At 45.2% G+C, this 25,997-nt stretch overlaps 1 protein-coding gene across 2 annotated transcripts in view; it reads right to left on the bottom strand.

The window, feature by feature from the left end:
• PIBF1 (progesterone immunomodulatory binding factor 1) overlaps positions 1-25,997 on the bottom strand; it is a 278,563-nt gene that overhangs the window by 81,448 nt on the left and 171,118 nt on the right. For both annotated transcript variants that reach the window (XM_073580380.1, XM_073580379.1), the window contains exons 12-13: positions 22,852-23,002; positions 5,399-5,489 (exon numbers count right to left, since the gene is read on the bottom strand). In XM_073580380.1, the coding sequence (XP_073436481.1) occupies positions 5,399-5,489; positions 22,852-23,002 (242 nt within the window). The remainder of the gene's footprint in view (positions 1-5,398; positions 5,490-22,851; positions 23,003-25,997) is intronic.

Genomic DNA, 25,997 nt, shown 5'->3' with positions numbered 1-25,997 from the left:
ACTTTCGCAAGGCACTGTATATATCCAACCATACAAATCAATGTATTATGGTGCAGTGACCCCTGTGACAGCTAGGGGGCGCTGTGTGGGCATCCCAGGACATGCATAAAGGCATTTCCATTATTGTGATGGAGAAACGATGAGCAGCAGGATGGTAAATGACCGATATGTATCACAGGGTGGGTGGCCCTGTGATGGAGGCTGGAACGTGTATTGATCAGCAGAGGTACTGCTGATGGTTTCTGTTTTACACTAGGGAAGCTTCCAGGTGACTTGGAGAGATGGGTGGGACCAGTCACCTACAAACTGATCTAGGGGCGTGTGTCTGAACGCCCAAAGTAAAGCCTATGTTTGTATGGCTGTGTGGAATAGGACCTTTAGTGAGGTCATGATCATGTGATCCATACCTCACCTGTGGGTGTGGTTATGGACCATATAATGTGACCAGGGGGGGTCACATGGAGAGATTATGTGTACCTGAATGGTGCAAACTTCAAGGTCCTCTAAGGTTTGTGCTAGGAGATCCTGGAAGGAGGATCGGATCCCTGGATCACATGGCAAGACTTTGGACCCGGTGAGGCCTGTGTGTGTTGGATGATCCCCAGGAGGGGACGGACGTCCTGAATAAGGAGCTCCTAAGAGGTAACCCCGGATAGGGGGAAATAACTGTGCTGAGGCTATAAGAGCTGGGTTGCTGGACATGGCACAGCCTGTGTGACCACAGGGCTAAGAGAACGGAGCTCTATTATGAACATTCTTCTGTCTGATATAAGACTGTTACTTTTCTTCATGCTTCCATGCCTTATAAAAATAAACTGTATGGACTATTTATGTGAAAAACCCGTGCCTGACCATATTAATCTGCTGCCAAGTGATTGTCACTCAACACGAACAATAAACGCTACCTTACAGTATATACTTGCTTATAGAATAAGTGGTATACATCTGCTGAGTGGATGAATGATAGACCATTCGGAAAAGTAGTGACATATCTGTTATCTTGGGGTTGTTTTTTTTCAGTATTATTTTATTGTATATTAATATGTTCTCTTATCTTAATGGTGCGGGCACCTCTTGTATGCGGTGCTACCCTTTACCACTTTGTTAATAAAAGGTATTTTATCTTTATATACTTTCTTGTCCCATATTGTTTTGATTAAATTTTCGGCTTCTCTTGTTTGGTTTTCAAGCGTTGTCTAACTAGTGGACAACTTCAATAAAAGTCACAGAGTGATTTGTCTTCTGCCTAATATGCCAGTATGCCCACACAGAATTCCAATTTATGAGCAATTTGCACTTTTGTGTTAGTGAACAGAGGCCATAAGAACACCTTGTATACAGGATAGTGTGTATTCTTGGTGAAGACTACGTATGGATAACAAATGTCCTTTTTTTCACGTCAGACTGTGGTTTACTAAATATGACTTCTGCAGATGTCTGACAGAATCCCGGGGCTACAGTATGTGCCTTATTCTACAAGGTTGTGCTTCCTGGGCATAAACCAACACATTGCCAGGTGCTGACTCACGGCACCAGCCAAAAGTTTTCCCGCAGCAACAAGACAGGACACAAAGGAAACCATGTTTTATATAGCTGATAAAGGACTAAAATGGACATGTTAAGGTAGATGAAATTACACAAAAATAATAATAATAATAATAATAATAAAGTGAGAACATCATAAGAGGAGTGCGGTAATACGCGTATACACTACAACAGCACGATAGGCATGGAAATGTATATGTTCTGTAGGAAAGGCCAAATAGCTTCAAAATGGACAACCTTTGACAGAAGACATATAGAGCATGTAAATCAAGAATTATTAGTCTTTATTCTTAGTCCTATTATAAAAACACTCATTTTCTTTATTGCATATAAAATATTTTGGTGTACTGAATATCCAACAGCAAATATCAAAATGTAATGACCCTACAGAGACACACTTTTCACCATATTTACCCATGGTGTCAAACAATCTGGGAAGACAGTATAGGCTTCAAGCAAGAGAAAGGGAAACACCCCTTGAAAGTTGAACAGGTGTACAGACGCTCTTACGTTTCAGCATGGTCAACACGTGAAGATGGAAAGCAGTCTATTGCTTTGCTTCGAATTGTTATACACCATAGGTGAATATGGGGGAAGGCCAAATCACATGCACCACTACTATCAGCCAGCTGAAAGTAGTCCACAATTTATAATCAACGGGCATGGCAAAATAGTGCTACTGAGAACATATAACTTCATCGGATGGGCTTTTGCAATTGGGGCATGGTAAGATTGCAGTTGTTTAGTCTAAGTTAGTCTTCCCACTTACCTCCCCTAACTTTAACCATATAATGCGTCTTTCACTCCAGTGACCAATTTACAAGATACACCTGTACTTTGAGGAGGACTTGGAGGACAGAGAGTGTGTGCTCTACCAGAAATGCTATTTGGCTCTGTTTTTTTAAACAATTTCTAAATCAGCTGAGCACAAAGGTGGTGATGGACAAATGGAGAAGATGGGAGGTCACCAGACCAAACAGGTTTTGTAAAAACAAGAAAGCCAGTATGGCTGCAACAGAGCAAACATGTGACAAAAGTTCTGAGGCTCAGACTGACAAGCCCATTAGTAGCATTAAGGCTGAAAAGTATCTAAACAATAAGAATAGAGGTTCACTGGGAAACTCACATACAAATATACATTTCGTTTTTATTTATTTAGTCTGATCAGTAAGAGATGAAGAATTTCAATCAAACAATCAATCATTAAAGGGAACCAATCATTAAAGGGAACCAATCATGTAAAAAAAACACTCTTATCCTGCAGGTATTTGGTAAATCTGCAGGTTATTAGCATTCTGCAGCTGTCTGGTACCTGAACTGAGAGCCCGCTGCTGGGAGGAAATTAACTTTATTGGGCTTTCAGTCATAGGAGGGTGGCCGGCGCGGCTTCAGTCTTCGCTCACAACATATTGAGCGGCGGCTGTAATCACGCTATGAAACAGTAAACTCTAATGTTAAGCAGGCTGTCAGTCAGTGCAGGGGTTGTGTTTACAGCCTCTGCTCACTATGCACTGAGCGGTGACTGAAGCCGCGCTGGCGACGCACCCCTATGACTGAAAGCCCAAGGCTGATGGAATGAATTCAGTTTATTTCCTCCCAGCAGCAAGCCTCTTAGTGCAGGTGCCAGGCAGCGTCAGTAAGCTATTAACCTTCAGATTAAACCCATATCTGGAGGTCAATAGCATTTTTTTACATGACTAGTTCACCTTACAGGGAACCTGTCACCAGGTTTGGCCGATACGAGTTATGGCCAACACCTTTCAGGGCTGATATACAGCATTCGATAATGCTCTATATCTGCCCCAACCAGACCAGTAAGAGAATAAAAATAAATTAAACTCACCTGCGGGGTGGCCCAGTTCGAGGGGTGTCTTCTTGGTCCGGCGCCTCCCATATTCTTGCGTGGCCGTCCTCCTTCTTGCTTCATGTGGATGACGCATCCCTGCATTATCCACACAGTCTCCTCGGCACTGCGCTCCTGCGCAGGCGAACTTCTTTGCCCTGTTGAGGGCATAGCAAAGTCCTGCAGTGCGCAGGCTCCGGGAGAGGTCAGAGAGGCCCAGTGCCTGCGCACTGCAGGACTTTGCTCTGCCATCAACAGGGCAGATAAGTACGCCTGCACAGGAGCGCAGTGTCGGGGAGACTGTGTGGATGATGCAGGGACGCATCATCCATACGAAGCAAGTAGGAGGAGAAGATTGGAGGTGCAAGACAAAGAAGAGGGACACCTCTCGGACCGGCCTGCTGTATATCTACCCTAAAAAGTGGTGGTCGTAACTCATATCGGCCAAAAAATGGAGACAGGTTCCTTTTAATGATTGATTTATTAAAATTCTTCATCTCTTAATGATCAGACTGATTGCCAGCTTATTTTCTTTAATTTGTACTAGGCGAACGCTGTCAATCAGTGGCAGAAGTAGCCTGAAGATCATAAGTAGTTGTTTGACTGCAGTAGACTTGTGCTACTCATCAAAAATAATGATTCTATGAAATCTATTGCAAGAATAATCTGATTCAGCCTCAGAAAGAGCTAACATACAGGTTCAGAAGCAGAACGGACCTTGCCTGTGATGGCCTAAAATCTACAAATGAATGTACAAGAGACGCTCCTCATACGGTACTGTAGATGGGTACTGTACAGTGCAGAGGCTGGTGTTCAGGAAGCTTTAGATGGTGGGCGAGAGACTGAATTGTTGGGGTAGCAAGTTCCAGAGTATAGGTGAGACATGGGAAAAAACATGGAGCTGATGGTTTGAAAAGAGCAGAGAAAAAAGATCTAGTGAGGCTCAGAAAATACATGTGGGGAAATATCAGATTAGGTCAGAAATATATGGAGGGGATAGGATATGGGCAGCTTTTGCATGTAGTTAATATTTTAATCTGAATTCAATGAGCAATTAACAGATCGAGAAATTTGGGTTTTGCTAAATACAACAGAGTTCAATTCTCATTTCATTCAAAATGTTGGGCCAAATATCCTAAATCGGGTGATCAGAAACACGATTACAATGCTAACTCGGAACATCCACGAAGAAAACTCCATGTTTTATGCTCAATGTATATATCCCTCTAAAAAAGTGATACATCATGTTGTCATAATGATATGTCAGGCATGCAAAGCCATATTTTAGAAAATGTGGTATTAGACTACAAGTAATGAAGAAACGTCTCATTGTACTGGATATCAGGCTTCAAAAACAGTTCTTAAATTAGCGAAAAAAAAGTGTAAAATGGACACTTATCGGTACATAATGAAGGAATTCATCTCGTTTTACAGCTTTCTGTGGAGGTATTGCCCATTGCAAATGTACAGACAAAAAATGTCTGGAACCTTCTCAAGATCACAAGAGTTCAGACTGATGCCCCAAAGCTTCAGTCACATGCAAGAGAGGTGTAATAAATCTGTCTCATATATTAGGTCTTGTAGATAAACAGACAATAATAAATACGACAAACAAGACTGAAAACAGCAATCCTACTGTTCTGAGCTAAATAACAAAGAGCAAGAATTGAAGAATACAAAACATACAAAACTAAGTTTTATGCTGGTAAAATCATATTTTTAAGCTTTTTACTGTGGTTGATCTAACTTGGGTACATTTACTTTTAATTAGCATGTTCAGTATGGACTGACAGCGCATATTTACTATATATATATATATATATATATATATATATATATATATTAGTGCTCATGCAATATCAGACACCTTGTCTGATCTGTGCAGACGACTCACTGTGTGGTTGATCTTACATACCTAAATAATATAACACCAAACAAATCTTTTTCTCTTTTAGGATGCCTAAAAAATTGCAGAATACACAACATTTCTCTGAAATTCTTTTCTTTTACCTTTGCTTCAGCCTACGCTTAGCTGTAGTAGGGACATTGGCTCCATATCCATATGAGAATAAAACTCTTTCAGCTTCAGCTTCATCTTCCACTGTAAAAGAGGAAAAAAATAATTTTAATCCCTTTGAGACCTTGCCCTTTTTCGTTTTTGCGTTTCTGTTTTTCGCTCCCCTTCTTCCCAGAGCCACAAACTTTCTTATTTTTCCATCAATATGGCCATGTTAGGGCTTGTTTTTTGCAGCACAAGTTGTACTTTTGAACGAAACCATTGGTTTAACCATATCGTGTACTCAAAAATGGGAAAAAAAATTCCAAGTGCAGTGAAATTGCAAAAAAAAGTGCAATACAACAACTTTTTTTGGATTTTTTTTTACCATGTTCACCAAATACTAAAACTGACCTGCCATTATGATTCTCCAGGTCATTATAAGTTTGTAGGCACAAAACATGTCAAAGGCTATATTTCATTTAAGTGGTGAAAAAAAAATCCAAGCAGAATTATGGAAGTTTGATTTTTTTCCTGCTACGCCGTTTAGTGATCAGGTTAATCCTTTTTTATTGATAGATCGGGCGATTCTGAATGCGGCGATACCAAATATGTGTATGTTTGATTTTTTTTTTGTTTTATTTTGAATAGGGCAAAAGGGAGGTGATTTAAACTTTTATTTATTTTTTAAAATATTTTAAAAACATTTTTTTTTTAACTTTTGGCATGCTTCAATAGTCTCCATGACTAGAAGCTACCATAATCCGATAGGCTCTGCTACTTAAAGACAATGATCAGATCGCCTGCATGTAACAGAATACCTCAGTTGCTATGAGCGCCGAAAACTGGGCAACGCTTACAGCAAGCTGGCAGTGACAACCATAGAGATCTCCAGGAGACCTCTGGTTGTCATGCCAAACCATTGGGGGTCACTGGTGGGCGGATTTCTGGTCCGATGGCCGGAAGCGCGCATTAAATGCCATTGTCAGAGTTTTACAGCAGCATTTAACGGGTTAATAGCTGCAGGTGGATTGCGATTCCACCCGCGGCTGTTCCAGGCACATGTCAGCTGTTCAAAACAGCTGACATGTGATGGGAATGATGTGGGCTCAGCGCCGGAGCCCACATCAAAGGGAGAGAAGTGACCTACGCAGTACTAGTGTGGCCCAGATCGCGAAGGGGTTAAAATATTCACAAAAATATGCCATGTAGAAGTTGCATAAAATATTACAATGCAATTTTATCCAATTGTGGTATCTGCAAGGATATATCATAGTTCACTTGCAGAAAGGTTACATCATAGATGAGATACTTAAATGAAAATCCCTATTATCACAGTGACTTGCTAAAGTATTCACCTCTTTGGCTTTTTACCTATTTTGTTACATTACAATTACATTATATTATGTGTTTAAATATGTTTGTAATCAGATCTGTGTGTGATACATCAGCACTAAATAGTCTAAGTTGGTGAAGTGAGGTGAGAAAAATATAGGCATAAATTAAATTTATAGGATCAAATAACTAAAAATTGGCCTGTGCATATGTAATCACCCCTTTTGCTATGAAGCCCCTAAAAATTTGTGGAGCATTGAATTACATTCTTACGTCACATGCTTAGTGAAAGGAAGTCCACCTGTGTGCAATCTAAGTGTCACATGGTCTGTCGGTATATACACACATTTTCTGAAAGGCTACAGAGGCTGCAACACCATTACGCAAAAGGCAGCACTAACCAAACAAGACCATGAAGACCAAGGAGATCTCCAAACAAGTCATTGACAAAGTTGTTTAGAAGTACAAGTCAGGGTTGGGTTTAAAAAAAAATCCCAATCTCTGATGATCCCCGAAGCACCATCAAATGGAAAGAAAATGGTACCACAACAAACCTGCCAAGAGAGGGCTGCCCAATAAAAATCTCAGCCCCGGTAAGGAGGGCATTAACCAGATAGGTAGCACAGAGACCAAAGGTAACACTGGAGGAGCTACAGAGTTTCCAAGCAAAGACTGGAGTATCTGTTCGGACGTCCACAATAAGCCGTACACTCCACAGAGGTGGCCTTTATGGAAGAGTGACCTGACAAAAGCCTTCACTTACGCACAAAAATTGTAAGGGTCATTTTGAGCTTGCCAAAAGACATGTGGGAGACTCCCCAAATGTATGGAGGAAGGTGCTGTGGTCAGATGAGACCAAACTGTAACATTTTGGCTCCAAGGTAAACACTATGCCTGGTGCCAAACCAACACAGCTCATCACACCAAAAACACCATCTCCACAGTGAAACATGATGGTGGCAGCATCATGCTGTGATGTTTTTCGGCAGCAGTGATCGGGAAGATGGATTGTGAAAAATTCAGGGATATTCTTGAGCAAAACCTGTTTCAGTCTGGAGGTTCACCTTTCAAAACGACAATGACCCAAAGCATATTGCTAAAGTAGATATGCTAAACTCTGGCCCGCAGGGTGAGAATATCTGTTCCACGATGCAGGGAAGGGTTCCCCCGAGTATATTTGGTCCATGAAATTGGGCAAGGTCTCTTCCCGGCATCGCCCTTTCAACTATAATGGCAACCTAGATGCAGACACAGTTGAAAGCAATGAAGGAAGGTGGAGCATCAGCTAACGCTCCCGCTTCCATCATTCCCCTTCTGCGTTTGACGTCTCAGCACAGTCAGAGCCCACTGAACCAAAATGTGCAGAGGATCTCAAGACACCATGAAAAGACAGGAGCAGTGGGGAAACAGGCAGAGGTATTTATTTATTTTAATGAGGGGTCTATTATACTGTATAGAGCATTATATGGGCCCATTATGCTGTGAAGCACGATTTGGGGGGCATCATAATGTGGAGCACTATGTGGGACGCATTATACTGTGGAGCACTATATGAGGCCATTATACTGTATGGAACACCCGGAGAGGCAAATTATTCTGTATGGACCAGTATGTGAGGCCCATTATACTGTATGGCTCACATTATACTGCATGGAACACTATGTGGTGCCCATTATACTGTATGGAGCACTGTGAGGCTATTATATTGTATAGAGCATTATGGAGCATTATGTGGGGCAATTATTCTGCATAGAGGACTATGAGGGGCCCTTATACTGTATGGAAAATCATGCAGGGCCCTGTTATACTGTATGGAGGACTATGTGGGGCCCATTATACTGTACAGAGCTCTTTTTGTGGCCATTATACTGCACGGAGGACTGTGTGGGGATTACAGTTATAGAATCATACTGTTATGGGGTCACCATTCTTTGTTGGGAGGATTGACGGAGAGGGGTACAGTAGTGTCATCATGTCATGATTTGTAGTTTTGCCCTGTCCTGTATTTTGTATAATATGTCATGTAACTTTCCTCTGGTTGTATTTGCTGTAAATTAACCATGTCTCCTTCCCCCAATACTTTGCAATGTCTCGTGATGTACCTGGACCATAATCTAATTTAGGCTTGTGTCAACAGCTAGTGGAACTTTTGCTATTGTTTTCCTAAGCAGAAGATAGTCTACAGGATGTGTATTGTAGGTTAAGTGGAGCCCTTACATTTCTAGAATCTTCTGATGGACCAAACCATTGAATAGTAGGTGTGACCCCTACCCCCCTTCAGATGGACTGATCCCAGGAGCCCTGACAATACATTCTTGCTTTAAGATCAGATGTGAGTTGGATGCTAAAAGAGAAGGACGAGGCTGTCTGAGGAAGCTTCGGCCTCTGTGTGATCGTGGTGGATTTCTGGGACTCTTAAAGGACTATGGTTTTGTGATCTGGCACAAGGATTGTCGGGAGGTGCCCCCGAATCAGTTTCCTGTGGACTTATTTTGGGACTCTGCAAATTACCTTCGTGTTGTTCCTGTTTTCTGGTCAATAAATCTGTTGGATCGTTCCCAGGCCTGTTGTCCCTCCTTGCTCTGGAGAATACTCCCGTCACAAACTGGTTGGCAGCGGTGGGATCAGAGCAGAAGAAATGGAGGACAACGGCCCATCAACTTCTGGAACCAGAGCCTCAGAGTACAAGAACTGGACTGCAAAGAGCCTACAAACAAAGGCCCGTGAACTGGGAGTCAGCTGCAAGGGACTCTCCAAGGAGCAGCTGATTGAAGCTTTGGAAGCAGTTCGCCTGCAAGATGATGCTGAGGAAGGATCCTCACAGCAAAGAGAGGAAAGGCGGCAGTCGGAGGTAAATACCCAAAAAAGTCAGTGGGTTGTGTGGTACGAGGAGGAGATGGCCTTGCTGGGAGAAGAGGCTACCATAGAAGATAAGAGGGAGGTCATGCGCACAGCCAAGGAGAGGCAGCGCAGGATGGAGGAGAGGGCAATGCTGGAGAGGGAGATCGCTTTGGAGGCAGCGAGAAGCTCCAGACAGACTGTACCCACAGCATCCCCCATGAGGGAACTCCCCAGAGTGTCCCGCAAAGACTTCAAGCCGTTTAATGAGGCTTCCGGTGACATTGAGGGCTTCTTCCTGGACTTTGAGCATCAGTGTCGATTAATGGAAGTCCCGGAAAGGGAGCGCGTCCGACATCTTGTGGGGCTCTTAGAGGGTGGAGCTGCCGCAGCCTATAGAGCTATGGACCCTCGGTGGAACTGTGAGTATGCAGAGATTAAACGGACTGTTCTAGAACATTATGCTGTGACCCCAGACACTTACAGGACCCAGTTTCGTACTTTAGCCTGTAATGAGGAAGTGTCTTTCAAGATGTATGCCCACAGACTCAAACAAATATGTAATCGCTGGCTGGAGGCAGAGGAGGCCTTAACCTGGAACACCTGTCTCCAGGTTATCCTAAAAGAACAATTTTTTGCCCAGTGCCCCGCTGAGATCAGGGAATGGGTGTGTGAGAGGAAACCTGCTACAGTGGAAGAAGCTGCATCTCTCGCTGATGAGGCTCTCACCATCAAGCCTCGGTGGAGAGTTCTGTTGGAGGATGGAGAGAGGCCTACCAGCTCCACAACACCGGTGGCCCCCAGTTCTTCTGTCCCCATTGTTCCCCGTTCCTCTGAGCCACCACCTCGTGTTGATACCTGTGTTAATGTGCCTCCTGTTGCTTCCACTGCGTTTTCTGGAATACGACGAGGAGAGGAAGTAGCAGAGCGCAGGTGTTATGGTTGTGGGCATCCGGGGCATCTGCAGGCCTCATGTCCAGCCAGCTCATGGAGGAATCGTCCTCAAACCCCTACAGCACCTTCAGGTGGGAGCCGACCGGCAGGTTCCCTTACTCCTCGCCCAAGAGGACGCATTGGATGGAGTGAGACACAGCACAGATGCTATCGATGTGGGCAGCCGGGGCATCTGCAAGCCTCCTGCCCAGCTGTTCAAATGAGGATTGATCCTGTACCCAATCATATTATTAATTATGTACAGCCAAGTGCCATGGAGGAAGACGTGTCACCACTACGTGAGGACTGGCCTAGTGCCTCACCCACCCATGTTGCACCACTAGGAGTTTATGGTGTGCGACCCGCAGCTATGACGACTTCAGCTCATCGATGTAAGCACTTGCAGGAGGTCGTGCTGGATGGACAAAGACTTGTTGGATTTTGTGACTCAGGGGCTTTCCTCACGCTGGCTGATCCCCGAGTGGTTCGGCCTGAGGCAATCCATAGAGGACCTGGGATTGTCATTGAACTGGCTGGTGGACAATGGAGGACTATTCCCACAGCCACTGTGGATCTGAACTTTGGCTTTGGGGTCAGGCGATGTTTGGTTGGGGTGATGGGTGGTCTGCCTGCAGCTGTTCTCCTGGGCAATGATGTGGGAAAGCTACGATGCCAATTCGTGGCTGCATGAAGCCACATGTAAGTTACGCCATGCCTGTGTGTACTTAACCAGTGACCTGTAGAGGTCCCTAGTACGTACACAAATTGGGAGGGGAAGGGATTGTCATGATTTGTAGTTTTGCCCTGTCCTGTATTTTGTATAATATGTCATGTAACTTTCCTCTGGTTGTATTTGCTGTAAATTAACCATGTCTCCTTCCCCCAATACTTTGCAATGTCTTGTGATGTACCTGGACCATAATCTAATTTAGGCTTGTGTCAACAGCTAGTGGAACTTTGGCTATTGTTTTCCTAAGCAGAAGATAGTCTACAGGATGTGTATTGTAGGTTAAGTGGAGCCCTTACATTTCTAGAATCTTCTGATGGACCAAACCATTGAATAGTAGGTGTGACCCCTACCCCCCTTCAGATGGACTGATCCCAGGAGCCCTGACAATACATTCTTGCTTTAAGATCAGATGTGAGTTGGATGCTAAAAGAGAAGGACGAGGCTGTCTGAGGAAGCTTCGGCCTCTGTGTGATCGTGGTGGATTTCTGGGACTCTTAAAGGACTATGGTTTTGTGATCTGGCACAAGGATTGTCGGGAGGTGCCCCCGAATCAGTTTCCTGTGGACTTATTTTGGGACTCTGCAAATTACCTTCGTGTTGTTCCTGTTTTCTGGTCAATAAATCTGTTGGATCGTTCCCAGGCCTGTTGTCCCTCCTTGCTCTGGAGAATACTCCCGTCACACATCATACTGTGCGTGTGGAGAGTACTGTGGAGGAATTCACTGTAGGGATATCTTATTGTGTTTGGCAGGCACTTTTGCTTGCACCATACTTTATTATCTGTATTATTCAAGGTTTTTTTATCCTTTACTATTACTTATGTAAATTAGGTCATATGCTTTTACTGCTCTAACATATGTTATTCCAATATTTTATTCTAAGATCTATTAATTAAAATGTACTTTGCTAGTGGTACAACCCCTTTGTTTCCATATGATAACAGGGATTTTTATGTGTATTCACCGTAAAATCCTTTTCTCTGAGCTACTCATTGGGGGACACAGGACCATGGATGTTATGCTGCTGCCACTAGGACACTAAGCAAATACACAAAGAAATTAACTCCTCCTCCGCAGGAAACCCTCTGCTGGCTCAATCCTGAACCAGTTCGGTGCCAAAGCAGAAAGAGCTCAAAAATAGCAAACAAAAATGCAACATGTCAAAAACAAAGAACAACCACAAGCCAACGGGCTAACAGGGTGGGTGCTGTGTCCTCCAATCAGTGGCTCGCAAAGATTTTACGATGAGTACACACAAAAATCCCTGTTTCTCCTTCGCCTCATTGGGGGACACAGAACCATGGGACGTCCTAAAGCAGTCCCTGGGTGGGAAACAGCAGAACAGCTGAAACCTCTTGTACCAACTGGTTAAATCTGCCCTACAGATGTGATACTGCCGATTGCAGAATACATCTGCCAAGGGCCGCATCCGCAGAAGCTTGAGAATGAATGTTGTAATGCTTAGAAAACGTGTGCAGGCTGGACCAATTCGCAGCCTTGCACACTTGCTGTGCTGACTCCTGGTGCCGAATGGCCCAGGAGGCCCCCACTGACTGAGTAGAGTGAGCCTTAATCCCCGCCGGGATAGGCTGACCTCTGACACGGTAAGCCTCTTGGATCGCTGAACGGATCCATCTGGCTATTGTAGCTTTAGAAGCAGGTAGGCCCTTTCTGTGTCACAAGCACAAAGAGGGAATCTGATTTGCGAAAAGAGGCTGTTCTGGAAATGTATTTCCTGAGTGCCCTCACCAAATCTGAAGTGTGGACAGCATTCTCAGTACGATGGGCTGGAGCTGGGTAGAACGAGGGCCAAACTATGTCCTCATTCAAATGAAAAGAAACGACTTTAGGCAAGAAGGATGGAGACGTCCTCAACACCACCTTGTCCTGGTGGAAAACCAGAAAAGGAGGTTTGCAAGACAAAGCCGCCAATTCTGAAACCCGCCTGATGGATGTTACTGCCACAAGAAAAGCAACTTTCCAAGAAAGAAGAGTAAGTGACGTGTCCTGCAGGGGTTCGAAGGGAGCCTCTTGCAAATGCTCCTAGGACCAAATTAAGGTCCCAAGGCTCCAATGGCATCTTGTAGGGAGGGATGAGATGTGATACCTACTGTATGAAGGTCTTAACCTGCGATTTGGAAGCTATCCTTCGCTGGAACAGGATGGATAAGGGCCGAAATTTGGCCTTTGAGAGAAGCAAGTGCCAGACCTGAGTCTAATCCTGCTTGGAGAAACTCCAAAATGGAAGGAATAGAAAACACAAGTGGGGAACATCCACGGGTTTGCACCAAGAGAAAAAGGCCTTCAAGATGCGATGGTAAATGCGCATGGATGTAGGTTTCCGAGCGTTAATCATAGTGGAAGCTACCTGTTGCGAGAAACTGGCCTGGGCTAAAATCCAGGATTCAATGGCCAGGCCGTTAAACTCAGAACCCTTGAGTTCTGGCGGTAAATTGGCCCCTGAGAGAAAAGGTCTGGGTGGTCTGGTAACCGCCAGGGGGCGTCGGCGACTAGTTACACTAGTTCCGAAGACCACGCTCAGTGTAGCCAGTCTGGTACGATGAGAATCTTTGGGATTCCCTCCGCCTTGATCTTTCAGATGACCCTTGGGATTAGCGGAAGCGGCGGAAAATTGTAAGGAAGGTGAAAGTGATGCAACGGAAGCACCAGGGCATCTGACCCGATGGCTAATGGGTCGCGGGACCGAGCTACGAATGCCAGAACTTTATCTTTCAGCCTGGAGGCCATTGCGTCCACGGCCGGTGTTCCCCAGCGTTAGCAAATCTGCTGGAAGACCTCTAAATGAAGGGACCACTCTCCCGAGGCCAGACCCTGACGGCTGAGAAAATCTGCCGCCCAAGTCTCTACACCCAGAATATGAGCTGCAGAGATGACTGAACAGCTTGTCTCAGCCCACTGCAGAATATGTGCTACCTCGAGCATCACTCTTCTGCTTCGTGTGCCCCCCGACGGTTGATGTACGCCACCGCCGTGGCGTTGTCCGACTAAATCCGAATGGGACAACCAGCCAGAAGTTGATGCCTGCTGCAGAGGACGGAGATGTAATTGGGCAAAAGGTACTGCCTCTATCGTCGCTACCATTTTCCCCAGGACCTGCATGGCGAACGGCAGGGAATGGGGGGCGGGTAAAGGAAAGCTCCCAGGCTCCTCACCGCCGAGATTTTGTCTGGAGGGAGAATTACCAACCCTTGGGAAGTGTCCATGATCATCCCCAAAAAGATTTGTTGGGACGGGGCTTGGGATAACTTGCTAACCAGCCAACCTACACGAGTGAGAGTGCCCACAGTAACACTAACACTCTCCGCACAAGCCTGAAGGGACAATCCCTTGTTGAGGAGGTTGTCTAGGTAGGGCAGAATCACCACGCCAGAGAGTGCAGGATAGACATGACGGCTGCCGTGAATACTCTAGGGGCAGTGGCGAAACCGAAGGGTAAGGCGGTGAACTGTAAATGCTCGTCTCCGATCGCGAAGCGCAAGAATCTTTGGTCACTTGAGAAGATTGGAATGTGAAGGTATGCATCCATGATGCCGACAGACGCGAGGTATTCTCTTTTTTCGAGCGAGGTGATAACAGAACGGAGATTCCATTCTGAAAGATTCCATTCTGAAATAGCGCACCTTGACAAACTTGTTCAACAGTTTTAGGTCTAGGGTGGGACGCATGGTTCCGTTCTTCTTTGGGACCACGAACAAATTTGAGTAAAATCCCTTGAATCTTTCTGTGTGAGGGACCGGGACGATGACTCCATTGTTGCGGAGAGCGTATATGGCCTGATAGAATGAGGCTGCATGCGCCTCCGCCTTTGGAAGACGCGACCGGAAGAAGCGTGTCGGGGGGGACACGAATCAGATCTCTGATCCATTGGTCGTGATTGACTGCCAGCCAGACATGACAAAAAAAGAGCAGACGGCCGCCTACCCTGTCCGTGTCCTCCGGATACTGCAATGAGTTATTGAGCAGAGAACTTGCGGGAAGAGGTACCCTTGGGCCTGGACCATGAGGGTCTGTTTGTCCAGGAATGAGAGGGCTTGAATGAAGGTTGTAAATCCCTGTCCCTACGCGGGGGACGGGCTGAACCGGAGAAAGCGGTTGCGAATGACCAGCCTGCGGTACTGCGAAAAGGCCGGAGGCGGACCTGGTGTTGGCCTCGAAAAAGCCGGCTGGGTCATTGCTGAGGGAGGAATTTGCTCTTTCCTCCAGTAGCGTCCGAGATAATTTGGTCAAGCTCATCTCCGAATAAACGCTCTGATAAGGCAGAGAAGTTAGAGATTTTTTGGAAGCGGAGTCTGCTCACCACTCTGGGACCCATAAGGCTCTCCTGATGGTAATGGCGTTTGCAGCTGCAAGCGAGGCACAGTTAGCTGCATCTAGGGAGGCATGTACCACATAATCCCCACCCAGGAAATCTGGTAAGCGAGACTGACTGCCTCGGGAGGTAGGATATTATCTCGATTGGTCTTGGCTAGGGCCTCAGCCCAGGCCACCATAGCTCTGGCCACCCAGGTGGTGGCGAAGGAAGGGAAGAGTGCTGCTCCAGCAGCCTCAAAGACTGACTGTGCAAGATTATCAATCTGTTAATCAGTGGGGTTTTTAATAGACAAGTTGTCAGACAAAGACAGTAGAGTCTTGGAAGCGAGCCGTGATATGGGTGGGTCCACTGCAGGGGACTTAGTGCACTCTTTTCTTAGAGTGGGGCAAAGGGGTACCGTGCTTCTAGCGGCTTTTGCCCTGTGAATCGCTTGTCCGTTGACTTCTATGCCTCTGAACAATGTCAGTAAACTCAGGGTGGTTGGCAAAAACCCTGTGAGGATGTTTGGTCCTTTTGAAGGACACAGTGTGATCAGGCCTAGTTCCAGGCTCATCGTCTACTCTCAGAGCCTTATTAACCGCTCCAATGAGGGAATCTAGAGACTCCTGGTACTCTAGCGAGTCGGGGTCTATGGCCACATCCGACTCATATTCTGAGTCATGTTCGCTGCAAACCCCAGGGGAGGGGGAGCGGGAAACAGAGCTTGTGTCCACCAAGGCACCAGAATGCCAGGGGGATGAGCTATGGGGACATTTCCTAGAAGATTGAACATCTTTTGCTGCTGTCCAGCCCCTGTCTGAGGATGACTCTCGAATGGCTGAAGGGCCTTCTTTGCAAGGTAAACTGATGTCATGGCTTGAGGAGGAATCACAGAAGGATTCTATAGCCTTAGCCAGGGAAGCCATGGACTGTGCCAGGGACGTGGCCCACTCAGGTGGCTTAGGTCCACAAGGGTCGGCATTAGCGGGGAGCTCCTGAGGTGTTGCAGGCCACAAAGATTGCAGTACGGTGCCTCCGTGGTAGTGGGGCAATACATGCAGTACATGAGGCATAAACTACAGTGTGCATTTTATTAGTTTTCTTAAGTGCCTTTGATTGCGATATATTGCATATATATGCTGCTTAGAGCTTACTGCAGGGAAGGGGTTAAGCGCTGTGCACTAGCTTACCCAGGTCCTGTGTCCATGCCCCCAGAGAAGGTAGTCTGTGCCACGATGTAAAAGGAGCCCTGCACAGATTGCGGTGATGGTGTCCTCCGCCTGAAATGACACGCACGGAGGATGTGCGGTAGAACCAGGAAGTGGTGGCCTGGGAAGGGGACGGAGCTTCTCATGAGGAACAAGAAGCGCCAGAAATGTGGGCAGAGTCAGGGAGCAAGAAAGCAGCAGCAGCGCTTCTCAATGAGAGGGAGAAGCGCCAAGCGGTGGGTGGAATCGTTCGGGTGGGCGATGTTAGGCCTATCCCGGCCAAAAGCCGGGGGCTAACCTTGCAGCGGCACAGTGACAGCTGGCGGTGGACATGGGAGCGCAGCGGACACCTATCCCTCTGGAGGCAACGGACCATCCTGAGGGATGCCCCCTTTTCCACGGACGCCGCGCTGCTCCCAGGCCAGATGAAGCAGAGCCGGGGTTGCGCAGGAGAAGGCAGTGAGGCTGGGCTAGGCAGATCATCCTCAATCCACCATCCCTTTGGTAGGGAGGTGGAGAGGGCTCATTCGCTTCCAGGCATCATCCACTTTCAGCAGTGGTGGTGCAGTGGGGTCGCACGGATGCCAATGGAAGCCTGTTACATGAGGTAATCCTTCGGGGGGGAAGGCAGGGCATTTGTCCGGCTGAAGACCTAGCTCCAGAAGGGGGTATGTGGGGGCAACACCCCATGTTCCTGTCCGTTGTAGGTGTGGGGAGAGCGGACCCATTAAAGGGATCCGCCGCCCCAAAGGAGAGCTCAGGCATGCATTAAGATTGCAGGAGGGGTACGAGGAGGCGTAACTCCGCGTTCCCGCCTGTTGATGATTTTGGGAGTTCGGGACCTTGAAAGGCCCCGTCGCCCCTTCAATCTGTTAAGAAAAAAGTAAAAATGTAAAAAAAAAAAAAATTAAAAATTAAGCCGGGGTCTGGAAGCCAGACCCTAGTGCCTCCTACAGACACTAAGCAAGAGCTGGTTCAGGATAGAGCCAGCAGAGGGTGTATACTGCGGAGGAGTTAATTTCTTTCTGTATTTGCTTAGTGTCCTCCTAGTGGTAGCAGCATAATACCCATGGTCCTGTGTCCTCCAATGAGACGAAGGAGAAAAGTTCATCATGTTTGTGTTATTTTCTGAGACGTCTAACGATTTCAATTTTCAGTATATGGGGCTGCGTGAGGGCTCAATTTTGAGCACTGATCAGACGTTTTTATTGAAATAGATAAGGTGTTTTCATTGCCTCTTATTGCATTTTATAGAAAAGATGCGGTGGCCAAAAAAGAAGGAATTAGTTCTAAATTTGAGACCCTGCAGATTATGAAACCCGTGAAACCTTTTTCTGGAAAAAAAAATTAAAATTAAGTTTTAATTTAACTTTTCATTTGTTTATGATCAATCATGTTCACATACAGTTTAATAAAGTAATAGGTATTCAAATAAAACACAATAGCTAAAATCAACATTTTAATAGGTTTGGTCATATTGACCCAAAACAGTACAAATGTATAGTAAATGCAAACAGAACAGCAGGGTTAATCCAACTTGCTAAGGTCGCTTTTGACGCCTTCTTCCCCTTATTCTTCTCTGCAAACTGAACAAACAGATTCGATCTATCCGCCAACTCTCTGTGGAATCAAGGTATTGAAGGACTGTTCTTCAGACATCTAGAAAATGGAATGCGATTTCCTGACTATCTTTATGGTTTTGGCAAAAGGAAGTCAAGACTATTTCTTGGCTCATATGGAATGTCGTTAGTACTTTAGGTAAGAAGGACCGATCTATCCTTAATATAATGCAGTCCTCTATGATCCTTAGATATTGGTCATTGATGGAGAAGGCCTGTATCTCCCCTACCTGTCTTGCAGTAGCTATGGCAAGCAGAAAGGCTTTTTTAAGGAGAGATATTTTAAGTATGAGTCTTGTAGAGGCTTATTTGGGACAAGGCATCTATTCCTGTCAATTTGTCCCTTTGATTTAGGAAAAACATTTTTTTGAGCTTTTGCGTTTTCCCTTGTGACAAACAGGTCTTGTTGAGGAATACCCCAGTAATGGGTTAGGAGATGGAATTCCTCCTAATTCAGTTCCCATTCTGATTGTAGAACTTCTTTCCGTCTGAGAAAGTCTGCAACCAGATTCCGAGATCCCTTTAAGTGTATTGCTGACACTGAAAGGACTATTTTTTTGCCCAACAGAAATTTTTGGGGCCAAAGCCTGAAGATGGTGATATCTTGAACCACCCTAATGCTGGAGGAAGGCTACTGTCGTGACACTGTCCGGTAGAATTCTGAAGTGTTGATTTCCAAATTTAACGGACATCTCCCAGACCACTTGGAGCTCTCTGAGGTTTAATGATGTGAGATAACCTAGTCTTGGCCAGGTGACCTGTAGGTACTGACCTTGTACATGGACCACCCCATCCGCTGTTGCTTATGTCTGTGGTGATAGTTTCAAATGGGCATAGACTCCACATACTCCTTTTCTGCAGGTTGCTCACAGAAGTCCAAATAAATTACTTTTTTGTTGTCAAGGACAATCTTATTTTCTTGTCCAAGCCATCCTCTCATCTGTTCCAGGATGATAGGATCTGCTGCTGTAACTGCATTGAGTAGAATTAGCTCCACCGGACGCATGGTATAGAGGCTGTCTTCAATCCTAGGATCTTTATACTTTCCCTGATAGATACTTGTGTTCTCTTTTTGAACTCTGACAAAAAGATTGTTTTGCTTCCTCTCTGGTAGGAAGGGTGTCTGTTGTTACAAATCAAAGAGGACTCCTAAAAAAATCTTTTATTGTCCCTGGATAAGATCCGATTTTTTCCAGTTTATGACCCATCCTAGGTGCTTCATTCAGGACTAAGATGGTTGATGCTAGATTGATTCTTAAGTGATAGGGTGACTCTGCTATTAGGAGAAAATCGTCCAGGTTCTGAACAATGATTATCCCTTCTTCCCTCAGAAAACCCATAGTTTCTGCCAATAGTTTGGTGAAAATTTGTGGGGCTGAGGAAAGACCAAACAGGAAGACAACGGAATTGGTAATACTGAATCACATCACCTTATTTTACCGCAAATCTCACATATCTTTGACTGCGAGGATGAATCGGTACATGATAATTATGCTTCTGTGAGATCTAGCATGCATATTACCATATCTTTCCTAATTAGAGGAATCATTGATCTTACCGTACTTATTTCATTAGATTGTGAGGGCCATTGTGGAAAAGCAATAATAATGTATGTAAAGCGCAGCAGAATATGATAGTGCTATATAAGCAATGCATAATAAATAATAAATTCCAGTTTGAATTTTTTGTATACAACGCACTTGTTCATGGATTTTAGATTTATAATTGAGCGAAAGTCGCATCCGTGCTTCTTTATTGAGAACAGATTTGAGTAGTATCCCATGAATCATTTTGCTTCTGGTAATACTACTCCTGAAGCCATCCACTTTTTTACATCTGTTAGCAGCCTTTTGTAGACTTGCGGGGACTGGGAAGTTGTGAGGTGGAATATTGATATTATCTGAAGTATCCATGAATGCTGGGATATTTCTTGTCCAGGCCTTGTGAAAGGATTGGAGTCTTCCCCCCACTTCCTTGGCGTCATTGTCTTCCTCTGTTAGTTGTCAGATTGAGAAAGGTTAATTCCTTCCTCTGCCTCCCTCGTAGTAGCTCCATCTACCTGGTTTCCTTTTACCTCTATAATCCAGTTTCTGATGAGATCGGGACCTCTGAAAGGACGATACACTTTTTGTCTGAGGCTCTCTCTAGTAGGTCCAATACTAAGCCAAATACTCGGGATACTAAAAAAAGGGAATTTTAACACAGCTTGTTTTTTTTTTGAGTGGCTATCCCCTATCCACGTCTTAAGCCATATAGCCCACCTTACAGTATTAGAGAGCACTTAATTTCTTGCTGCGAATCGGACTGATTCCATGGAGGCATCGGCCATACACCCCGCTGCATTTTGAGTAAGGGAATGGATTTTAGGATCTCATTTCTTTCTAAGTTCATCTATCCATAGGTTCATGTTTCTTGCTACAGAAGTAGCAGCTATATTCGCTTTAATAATTGCTGCCGAATAGCGATGAGCAGACATGCTCAGATAAGGTGTTATCTGAGCACACTCGTACGTTATTAGAGTATCTGCGCACGCCAAAGATACTATGTTAGGGTCACCATGGCTGCATGTCTGGCGACATTTTCATGGCCGCAACACATGCAGGGATTGCCTGTTTGTTAAGAGAATCCCTGCATGTGTTGCGGTTTTTGAACAGCCACGGCGACTCAAAGCTAGTATTTGAGCACACCAAAAATTACTCTATTAGCATGCGAATGTTCTCAGATAACACCTTATCCGAACATGTTCGCTTATCACTACTGAAGAAGTCTCCTAAGTTTTCCTCAGTAGCCCATCTGCCTTTCTGTCCATAGGATCCCTCAAGCATGATGAATTCTCAAAAAGGAATAGATGTCTTTTTGGCTATTCTGGCTATGGGGATGTCGTTCTTAGGGACTTCTTCCCATAATTTAATCTCTTCTGGCTCGAATGGAAGATGAAATCTGAAACTACTTGGTATAATCAATCTCTTTTCAAAGTGCTCCCATTCCTTTAAGATCATAGCCTTTATGTGTTTACTCTATTCCTTCAAGACCTTAACCCCCAAACATATCTTCCGTTCTGAAATTTTGCACCTCTTTTCTGACCATGACCCTCATATCAGTCATGAAGGAGGAATGTTCTGGACATAATTGTTTCCCATATGAGTCAGGAAGCTTCATGTTGTATGTGGCATATTTTTTCCCTTTCTTCTTAGAAACAAAAGGGGCCATAGATATTTTAGGAACATCTTTATCCTAAAGGGATAAAGGTCATATATAATATAGTATAGATGGCGGTGGAAAAACCCAGTAAGTGTGATTTAACTTAAATATCACTCACTTGACTCAGGAAATCAGTAATGATATCAGAACGACTAGTGTTTTGTCCTTCCATTGCTGGCTATCTCACTGCACTTGTAACTCAGCTCGCTCCTGGTAGTGCAATAAATAGTACCATCTCAAATGTCTTGCATCAAATTGTCAAAAAGCTTCTTCTCCTTAATTAGGTGAAACTTTTTTTTTCAAATCCCAGAAGTGTGGTCCAAGCTGGAACGCACGCTGGGCTCTAGAGGCTTACGCATCACCCCTGTAACTGGAAATGCTCTCTGCATGCCGACCTCTTCGGCTGCATACTCCTGCCAAGCGACCAGGGATGGACAAAGGTTAGCCGAGAGCCCCCCTGAGGGGGAACGGCTTAACCCAGGAGTTCCAGTTCTACTGACAAGCTGAGGGACCTCTTGTTCAGCGAGGTGTCGGCCTTTGGACTCTGCTGCAGGCAGAAGGAGAGAAAGATGGACCAACCCGAACCTTCTGCGTCCAGCAATCAGGATCTCCTGCTCAAATGACAAGCAACTTTTGTGCCAGCAGCGCTTCTCCTAAGCATCTGTCCCTGATAGGGACAGGAAAAACACTGGTGGGTGGTAGAGGGAGGGTCATTTAACCTCTTGTGTGTTCCTGCCCCTATCAAGGATACAAAGGACCACCTCCTAATGGTGCTGTAAGGAGGGACGTCCTGGAAAACAGTAATTCTGGCATTTCTATTTCTTTTCTCATTACACCATTTACCGAACAGATTTATTTATTTTATATGTTGAAAGACTGGACATTTATGAATGCAGCAACACCAAAAAAGTGTATTTTTACTTAATCATTTATTTTTTAATGGGGCAAAAGGGCAGTAAATTGAACTTTCATATTTTTTATTATATTTTTTCATATTATTAAAAACTTTTTTTTTTACAACTTTTAACTATATTTGTTAGTCCCCTTTGGGGACTTGAAGAAGTGATCATCTGATTGCTTGTGCTATACATAGCAGTGCATCAGCTTTCTGGCAATTCTACTACATAAAAGGCACAGTTCACCGATTTAATTTATCAAGCTAAATTATTTTTTTGCGGCAGCCTTTAATGATATTTACAAATTAAAAACTAACATAGAAGTGTTCCCAACATCCCTACTGTGTATATGAATGCATATGTGAATGAAAGATAAAATAAACAATGAAAACTTGCTTTGTGCAGACTGAATTATGACATCATCCAATTCCTTTTCCAACTTTTCATATGTCTCCAGTCTTGCCCGCTGTTCAGAGTTCTGAGACTGTACCTCTGTAACTCGCTTTTCTGTGGATGCTTGGAGAGCATAAAATTCCTTTATTAAAACCTGGGAGAGAACAATGTAGAATTTTAACAAATAAATTTCATATTAAGAACATTAAGAAAAAAAATCAAAAGTAAAACGGGCAGGGCTGAGGGGACTGGAGTAAGATTTCTGGTGTGGCACACGGAGGTGCACGCCACTCGTCAGGCGCTCCATATTCAAGAAGAGCAAGCATAAGTGTCCATGATTTCAGGCTCAGTCCTGGAGCCTCAGCAAACACAGGAGGCTTATCCGTCCTCACATACAGCCAATATCCACAGGCGTCACCGAGTCAGCAGCCTCAGCACGTGGTCTTTAGGAAGGTAGCACAACTTCCTCCACCTAGGCCTGCCGGGACCTTCCACGTGGTCCAACCAGATCGATGTGCTCTCTCTCATGTGACCTACTCTGGTTACCTTATATGGTCCGTAGCCACGCCCACCGGGTCACATGGCTATGACCTCATCATAGGTCCTACAAGCATTCATACACTCTATTAAGGCGTTCTAGACACCGTCCCTAGGTGGGTTTGTAGGTAGCTCTCGCTGACACAGTGTAACAGCAGCTCAGCAGTGCCTCTGCTGATCAACACACATATTCAAGCTTCCATCTCAAGGCCACCTACCTTGGGATACATAACGGTCATTCAGCATTCTATACCCATTACCACAATGGATATGCCTGTAGGCCCGTCCTGGGACACCCACACAGCGCCCCCTAGTGGAAATAGTGGTCACTGCACCACACCACGTAAAGTTGCCCATGAGAAAAGCATGGAGATTGCAAATCGATCCCTACTACTTTCAAGGACTGTCCCTGAGCATTGTTAATGGACATTGCAAATAGCATTTGAACTGGAAACTGGAGGCGTTTAAAATCAAAAAACAAATCAGATGGAATGAGTGGAATTCTTAGAATGAAAATGTCCTCTCCTTTGGCACATCCTGTTTCTGAGCTGTGTATGTAACCCTATCCTGTGTGATAATGTCTGCTGAGCTGTGTACTTAATCCTCTCCTGTGTGATACTTTCTGCTGAGCTGTGTATCTAATCCTATCGTGTGTTACTGACTGCTCAGCCGTGTATCTAATCCTATCCTGTGTGATACTGACTGCTGAGCAGTGTATCTAATCCTATCCTGTGTGACAGGGTTCCCCAACTCCAGTCCTCAAGGCCCACCAACAGGTCATGTTTTCAGGATTTCCCTTGTATTGTACAAGTGATGCAATTATCACCTGGGCAATACTAAGGAAATCCTGAAAGCATGACCTGTTGGTGGGCCTTGAGGACTGGAGCTGGGGAACCCTGCTGTGTGATACCGTCTGCAGAGCCGTGTATCTAACCCTATCCTGTGTGATACTGACTGCTGAGCCGTGTACCTAATCCTATCATGTCCATGCCGTCAGACTCTACACCCCCTTCTCCATGCGAGTGGCGGTGGTGTATCGTCCTCCCGGCCCCTCCCATCAGTTCCTGGATCATTTTGCCACTTGGCTTCCACATTTTCTCTCCTGTGACATCCCTACCCTCATCATGGGAGATTTCAACATCCCCATTGCTCTTCCCCTCTCCCCATCTGCTACTCACCTTTTATCTCTAACCTCCTCATTTGGCCTTTCGCAGCTTACTAATTCTCCAACGCATGAAGACGGAAACTCCCTCGACTTGGTCTTCTCTCGGCTTTGTGCAGTGGATGATTTTGCAAACTCCCCTCTCCCGCTCTCTGACCACAATCTTCTTTCATTCTCTATAAAGAACTGCCAGGCTGCTCAGGTCACCCCCACTGTCCAGACTTATAGAAACATACAGGCCATTAACACCCAGAAAGTTATGAAGAACTTGCAGTCTTCATTGGCCCCTATCTCCTCCCTCTCATGTCCTGATTCTGCATTGAAGCATTACAATGAAACACTTCAAACTGCCCTGGATGAATTTGCACCCCCTATAAATAGAACACCACAACGCAGACGGCGACAACCCTGGCACACGGTGCAAACACGTTTCCTGCAGCGGTGCTCCAGGTGCGCCGAACGTCTGTGGAGACAATCCAATCTACACGAAGATTTCATCCATTTTAAGTTTATGCTTAGAACATACAACACTGCCCTTCACCTCTCCAAACAAACCTATTTCAACACCCTCATCATCTCACTGTCCAATAACCCGAAACGTCTCTTTGACACTTTTCATTCTCTACTCAACCCAAGAGTACAGGCCCCAACCACGGAGCTCCGAGCTGACGATCTGGCCAATTACTTCAAAGAAAAAATTGACCAGATCCGACAGGAAATTATCTCCAAATCCCCTCATACCATGCACTGTCCTCCCTCCCCCACTGCATCTAACTCACTCTCTGATTTTGAACCAGTCACAGAAGAAGAAGTAAGCAGGCTCCTTGCATCTTCTCACCCAACTACTTGCACCAGTGACCCATTTCCGTCACATCTCCTCCAGTCCCTTTCCCCTGCTGTCACCCCTCACCTAACTAAAATATTTAACCTCTCTCTCTCTTCTGGTATTTTTCCCTCCTCATTTAAGCATGCCATCATACATCCACTACTTAAAAAACCATCCCTCGACCAAAACTGTGCCGCTAACTATAGACCTGTCTCTAATCTTCCCTTCATCTCTAAACTCCTGGAACGCCTGGTCCACTCCCGTCTTATCCGCTATCTCTCAGAAAACTCTGTTCTCGACCCTCTCCAATCCGGTTTCCGCTCTTTACACTCCACTGAAACTGCCCTCACTAAAGTCTCTAATGATCTGCTAACAGCTAAATCAAATGGTCATTACTCCATGCTAATTCTCTTGGATCTCTCTGCAGCATTCGACACTGTGGATCATCAGCTCCTCCTCACTATGCTCCATTCCATTGGCCTCAAGGACACCGTTCTCTCCTGGTTCTCCTCCTATCTCTCCGACCGCTCCTTTACTGTTTCTTTTGCCGGTTCCTCCTCCTCTCACCTTCCCCTTACTGTTGGGGTTCCTCAAGGATCGGTTCTAGGCCCCCTCCTCTTCTCC

Source organism: Dendrobates tinctorius, unplaced genomic scaffold (genome assembly GCF_039654945.1).
Source record: "Dendrobates tinctorius isolate UK_male_01 unplaced genomic scaffold, ASM3965494v1 ptg000064l, whole genome shotgun sequence".
In the NCBI taxonomy this organism is placed as follows: domain Eukaryota; kingdom Metazoa; phylum Chordata; class Amphibia; order Anura; family Dendrobatidae; genus Dendrobates; species Dendrobates tinctorius.
The sequence above is the reverse complement of the archived record's forward strand: the minus strand, read 5'-3'. Positions and strand labels throughout refer to the sequence as shown.